Source organism: Mugil cephalus, chromosome 6, assembly GCF_022458985.1.
Source record: "Mugil cephalus isolate CIBA_MC_2020 chromosome 6, CIBA_Mcephalus_1.1, whole genome shotgun sequence".
Classification (NCBI taxonomy): Eukaryota; Metazoa; Chordata; class Actinopteri; order Mugiliformes; family Mugilidae; genus Mugil; species Mugil cephalus.
Genome location: NC_061775.1, coordinates 26,903,934 through 26,910,560, shown reverse-complemented (window position 1 = coordinate 26,910,560; position 6,627 = coordinate 26,903,934). Strand labels below are relative to the sequence as shown.

The 6,627-nt window shown below is 47.9% G+C and overlaps 1 protein-coding gene across 1 annotated transcript; it reads right to left on the bottom strand.

Moving 5' to 3' along the window:
- Positions 1 to 1,774: 1,774 nt before the first annotated feature.
- On the bottom strand, positions 1,775 to 5,346 carry mafaa (v-maf avian musculoaponeurotic fibrosarcoma oncogene homolog Aa). The gene is made up of 2 exons (XM_047588368.1): positions 3,403 to 5,346; positions 1,775 to 3,307 (listed from the first exon to the last, which is right to left on the bottom strand). Exons 1-2 carry the CDS (start codon positions 4,335 to 4,337, stop codon positions 3,304 to 3,306), a joined length of 939 nt encoding a protein of 312 aa, XP_047444324.1. The 5' UTR covers positions 4,338 to 5,346; the 3' UTR covers positions 1,775 to 3,303.
- Positions 5,347 to 6,627: the final 1,281 nt, after the last annotated feature.

Below are 6,627 nucleotides of genomic sequence, written 5' to 3'. Positions count from 1 at the left end.
ATGTGACACCTGCACAGCTTTAAACTGACTTTAAGGCACAATTAAGTTTTTAAAAATCAAAAGGTCCAACCAGGCTTCACTGAGGATGTTTGACTTCCTCCCACTGACCTCTAACCTTTGGCTCACTCACACACTCATTATGAATTATGGTGTGAGGAGAGACGCCACCCTCCCGTCACATCAGCACCAACACGGGCTGGCATCCGTCTCAGCAGCGCGCTCTCTCCTCAGGAGGAGGAGGAGGAGGAGGAGGAGGAGGAGGCCACTTTGTGCAGCCACTTTGTCGGGCGCGTACCCGAGCGCTCACACACACACACACGCACGCATCGCGGACACCGAGGGTATCACGCAAAGCTGTGGACGCGGAGCATGAGGAGGAGAAAGGGAGCTGCTCGTTCAGAGCTCCGTCCCGGCGGTGGCAGGGAGGGAGCAGCCCGGCTCTGTCCATCCATCACCAGGATGAGGAGGCGCGCAAAGGCCCGCTGACAGGCGGCCTGAGCCGGGGCGCTCTCCTCCTCCTCCTCCGCTGATGTTTCCGTGTCTCTCTCTCTCACACACAGATAAATCTAGAAACCAGGAGAACGGAGCATCTTCTAACCGACATCCTGCTCTCCAAGCCGCCGCCAGCGGACTCAGTCCGGCCGGCACGTAACCCCCCCCACCATCAGCTCTTTAATAATAATAATAATAATAATAATAATAATAATAATAATAATAATAATAGGAAATAAAACCGAAATCAGGGAATTCTTTAATTAAGACGGTGATCAGATAGAAGAGTCTGGAATCAGTTTAGTGCCTTTACGCGTAAAAATCAAACACGCGCAATAATAATAATAATAATAATAATAATAATAATACATTCATAATTTTTGGCACAGACTCTTTTATTTTATAAGATTAACTTAAATGTTTTCTAACACCAATAAATATGTGTTTCTTTATAACCCGTAAAATAAAATAGAAACATTATTTCGCTCACAGAACATAAACTCACTGACTCAGCTCTAATCAGTTATATTAGAAATAATTAAAAGTGTTTTATTATTTTTATTTTAATATTATTTTAGCTCCAGTGTTGAAGCTGCGATGAAACCTTAAATAAAAAATGTCAACACATTTGTGACTCGCGTTCATTTTCTTTTCTTCTTTTTTTTTTTTTTTTATTCTTATTTTTATCGTTTCTTCGTTTGGGATTCGAACCCTGCCCCGGAGCAAAGAGCAGCCGCAGACCTGACAGGTTTTTGGGACAGAACTTTTTATTAAACATTATGAAAACAAGATTCTCAACAACGTTCCACTTCGATGGGTTTTCACTTGTTGACACGTCAGGACACGTTCATTGAATAAATATAGAAATCATATGTACAGATATACACTGACAGCACTGTGCAGAAGCTGCTTCTGTTCTCCGCTTCAACTTCACATTATGGTCGGGTTTTAGTTCGTTTTATTTTGGAGGCGTTAAGAAAAAAAATATATTTACAAAAGAAGTCGCGCAAGATAATTTCCTTGAATTCAAAGGGGAAAAAAGGTTAATGTGTAAAGATTTATCGTGTATTTTTCAGATTTAAAAATTTAGATTTTGGCAGAAATAAAAAAAAAAAAAAAATCAATTTATTTAATTTCTGTATTTATTTATTTTTGCATTTGTTTTTCCTCTGACTCTGCGACCTAAATCATCTCCAGTGTCTCTTCTCCATCGCCAATACATCGGCCTCTCACAGTATGCACATATCTTGCAGCGACAATATGGACAAAATCACGACAGCGAAGGGGCGAGGAGGGGGGGAGGGGATAGGGGGGTCTTCTTGCTGACAGAATAATGCATCGTAAGAACAGTTCTACCACCAGGCAAAGTCGAGCATCCTCCCATCAGACCACAAGACTTCCGCGTTAAGACAGCGGGCTGCAGGACGAACCCACGGGCCCCACAAATGTTCGTCTACAAAGATTTAAAATAATAATAATAATAATAATATAAAATGAAAATAAAAACCTTAACTCTGTAATCATCAGGTTGGTGCATAGTTTTAGCAGCGAATGCAGTCCTTCTAACCGATGAGGGTTTCACCTCATCCAATTTACATCCAGGGTTTTTTTTTCTTTTTAAAGAGAGCGACAGACCAAAGGTCCAGGAGTTAGAAAACAAAATGTTTGATCTCTTCTTAGTGCAGTATAGGCTCGTCTTTAACATTACACATGTTCAGGAGGAGGAGGAGGAGGAGGAGGAGGAGGAGGAGGATACCATAGACAGATTTGCATGCTGTAACATACAAACATTTTTGTATTAAGACATTTCGAATAATCCTAGCAACAAAAGCAGGTTTCTTTAAAAAGAGAGAAGGTAAAATAACAGTTAACTGCTCGCTGTTCTTTTCTCTACATAGTTATGTACAGGTGGAAATAAATACAGTCTAAAATCTGGCTCAGTTTGTCTCTTTTTTGTCGTTTTTCCCTTTTTCTTTTTTAAAACAATAGAAAAATTGATTGAAAATAGCAGTTAAAGACGCATCCACTTTGTGTTTGTATTTTTCTTTTGAAATATTTTTTTTTTTGTTCGCAGTAGCAGATTGTTTTGCAGGTTTTAGTCCGCAGTCCTTGCACCTCTCGGGGGAGTCAAAGGAAAGAGGGGAACTGGGGGGAAGGTTTTTGTGGCTTTTACTTTTGCATACCCAGGCCTTACTGATGGAAGGAGGTGAGGAGGGGAGGAGAGGGTGAGGAGGAGGAAGAGGAGGAGGGGGAGGAGGAAGAGGAGAGGACCGTGGGTCATGCTTTCCATACATGTGGAGGGGTCGTGGGAGCTGAGGAGCTGGAGGTTACCATACATGTCCTGCATGCAGGGTTGCAAATAGGGACGGGAAACTATTAGACTTGCATTATTGAAAGGTCTCTCCTCTGCATCACACGCCGCCTCTCTTCCACTTCCACTCAAACAGTCTCGTGAACCTTCTCCGGGTAAAAGAGAGGCGGCTTCTTCTGCTCCTATTTCAGTTCGTTCGGTCTCTTTTTTTAAAAAACAAAACAAAACAAAAAAATCTTTCTTTGTCCCGTTTTTAAGACAAATTCTCTCTGAATTAAGACAGTCACGTCAAACGTCACATTGCTTCTGTAAGACTTCTGACTAAGTTCTGTTGCACCAGAGTCTCCAGGACGATGATCCCATGTGCCCGGCTGACAGGCTGCAGCGGCTCGTAACACAAGTTCAGCCTAAACATCTCTTAAGACTCGCAATGCGCACACGGATTGCGTTTTGTGCGCAGATGTCTGGTTTTTAAAGTCCCCTTTTCTCTGTGGAGGGAATTAACTGTAAACAAAATACAAAGGCAGAAAAATATAAATTAATGTAAGAAGGGGGTGCGAGTAATTCAGAGTCTATGCTACAAAGGGTCAGTCTCTCACATGAAGAACTCGGCGTTGGCCTGTTTCCCGGACGGATCTCTCGTGTTCGCGGGTCCGCCGGCATTGTAGGTCCGGCTGGCCAGCTTCTCGTACTTCTCCTTGTATAGATCCCGCTCCTTGGCGAGGCGCGCCACGTCCTGCTTCAGCTGCTCGACTTGGTTCTGCAGGGTGCACTTCTCGGTCTCCAGCATGTGCCTCTGCTGCACGCGTTTGAAGCGGCAGGACTGCGCGTAGCCCCGGTTCTTCAGGGTGCGTCTCTTCTGCTTCAGGCGGATCACCTCCTCCTTGCTGAAGCCGCGCAGCTGCCGGTTGAGCTCCCGCACCGTCATGCTGACCAGCTGCTCGTCGGAGAAGCGGTCCTCCAGGCGGGCGTGGTGGCCGTGGTGGTGGTGATGGTGGTGGTGGTGGGCTTGGTGGTGGTGCGCCGCCGAGGCCGTGGAGAGGTCCTCCCCGACGTACTGCTGCCCGCGGAAGCCCTCGTAGGCCTGGTGGTGGTGATGGTGATGGTGCGCGTTGCCGATGAGGGCCTCCACCGCGTCCTCCGGGGTCAGGTTGAGCGCCTCGGGGTTGATGTGGTGCTGGTAGCTGGGGATCCAGTACAGGTCCTCCAGCTGGGGCTTCCCCGCGTTGCTGTGATTGTTGTTGCCGCTGCTGTTGTTGCTGCTGCCGCCGCTGCTGTTGACGCCGCCCGCCAGGCCCTGGTTGGGCTGAGCGCCCGGGCTCGGGGCGCAGAAGCTGGGCGAGGAAGGCACGGAGGAGCAGGGTGTGCTGATCGGGGTGGAGGACAGGGAGCCCGAGGGGAGGCGGTGGCAGTAGCGGTCGGCCTCCGGCGGCTCCTTCTTCACCTCAAACTTCATCAGGTCAAAGTCGTTGACGTACTCGATGGCCAGAGGGCTGTTGGGCAGCTCTGCGCTCATGGCGAGGTCGGTGGCCATGTCAGTCCATGCGACGACTCCTGCCCTCACAGCCAAACCGACGGCGGGCAGCCCTCTCGGATACAGATTGCGATCAGGAATAAAAGCCTGTGTGGTGTATATATAGACACACGCACACGCCCGGCGCGCGGGGCTGCTGCAGGGCCGTGGGGTGGGTGGAGAAACTTCTTAAGGCTGCTAGTCCCTAAGACTAACTTCTATATATAGTGGCGTGAATATACGTATGCATGTAAATGAACTTGTACACCTGCCAGTTTGCCTCCGTTCACTGCTCTTGTTGACAACTTATCCCAGGTCAGATGCGCGCTTTAATACCAGGAGCCCCCCGGGCAGCTGAAACTCGAGCCCGCGGTGAATTTGGAGACACCAACCTGCCTTGTCCTCGCTTCACCTCTGGAGCCCACTTGCCTCCGTGTGATTTACGGTCCCAGTTTCTCCGCTCGATCGAGTAACACGAACAGATTCCGTCTCCTCCGCCGAGCGCGGTTAGAAATATTGTCCAGGCATCCTTCTTCGCCCTCCCGCTGTTTACAGTTTGGCCGTGAAGTCCCAGTCCAGCGCGCTGGAGTCACTGCAGCATGACGCGGATTTTAAAGTTTCTCACAACAGTCGCGTCAAGCGGCGGTCACAGGCGTGCGTAAAGGTGTGCCAAAAAACAAACAAAAAAAAGTCCACAGAGGTAAAGGCAGCTTCTCAAAGTTCATAAGGATGAGAGATTGATGTGAAGTTGCAGGCAGGTCACGGCTGCACAGGGAGAGGGGGTCTGGTCTCCTGCTGTTGTGGTGGTCAGTCCATACATTTAGTTCAAGCAGCGTCTACTCACAGGCTCGCTCCCACTGTCCTGTCCCCCCTCTCGCCGGGTTGACCTCACTGTGTGTGGAATTTTATACGAGAGGTGATAAATTCCAGTTGCTTATATATATATACATATATATATATATATATATATATATGAAACAGCCTCTCTAACTGTTCTTAAAAGCTTCACGGTGCAACCACGCAGTGTCACTGAGGCGCTGGGAGGCAATCTGCACTTATAAAGACAGCGTGCTCACCCCCCCACCGACCCTCCCACACAGAGGTGTGACGGGCCAATGGGAGGAGACCGCGGCCGAGCATTTGCATTCTCCTACGGCGACGCTTCCGAAGGGAGCCGAGCGGAGCCGAAGAGACAGAGGCGCGCATGGGGAGAACAGGTGCAGCAGATTCCCCCCCTCTAGTGACCGAGCGAACGCTACTGCACAGCGGAGTAAGACGAGAAGTCCGGGAGTTTCTCAGAGGGAAAAAAAAGGGGTTTACTCGGAACAGAGAAACGCGTCCGGCCGCCGCGGAGTTATGTAACGAGGCTCTCTGCACGCAGTCACATTTCACCGTAAAGAAAATAACTGGAAACCTTAAACGCGTGTTATTCAGAGGGTCATGGCCACCGCAGGGATTTAAAGTCAATTTAGACTCTAAATGGAGCCAGGTTTCACTTTTAATCACCGTCATATTAACGCTTCCAACTGTTTCATTCAGTGTGGATGAGTATGTGGTGGGGCCGTGCGTAATTTCACAGGAAACAAGTTTTTAAGTTGGTTATTTAAAGGTTTGCGGTGGATTTTAGTGTAAAATAAAACGACGTCACGTTTACAGTGTCTTCTCATCCCTAAAAACCTAATCAATTTCAAATTAAATCAGGGTCAATTTGATTTTCTGGAGACTCTGTTGGAGTGTGTTCATACAGCAAAAGACCGAAAAAACGGGAGACACGGATTAAAAAAAAAATCAATGCACAGCTAATAGAGAGAAAATATATATAAAACAGAAACCTGGAAAAAAAATAAAGAGTTCTCATTGTTGGATGTGAACTACTAAGGGACAATAAAACACCTCTTGCCCCGTTAACTTTATTAAAAACTGCTTATTATATCCAGCCCTCTCCCTTGGGTCTCTCAGAGGAAAAGGCCGAGGATGCCCCCTGTCACCACAAACCACCAAAATCTATCAATCCCACATCGATTTAAGGCCGCGCGCCGCGTTGCCAAAAAAAAAAAAAAAAATCAATGCGCATTTCCGCGAGTCTGGGACAAGGAGGGCCGCGTGTGGCTGCGCGTTCGCGGGTTAAGTATGATTGGATGGTCCTGGCTGCTTTTCATTCGCAATTAACCACAAATTGCGTCCCAACTCATCTCCGCGCATCGACGGATAATTAAGCTGCGCGCGTCTCCATTCTGGACACATATACGTCTTCTGCGCGTGTGCTGGTGGGGGCAAAGTAAATGAGAGCGGAAGGTTGAGCAGGATGTCG

Coding starts and splice junctions, on each gene's coding strand:
- mafaa (XM_047588368.1), bottom strand. CDS start 4,337: ATGGCCACCGACCTCGCCATGAGCGCAGAGCTGCCCAACAGCCCTCTG.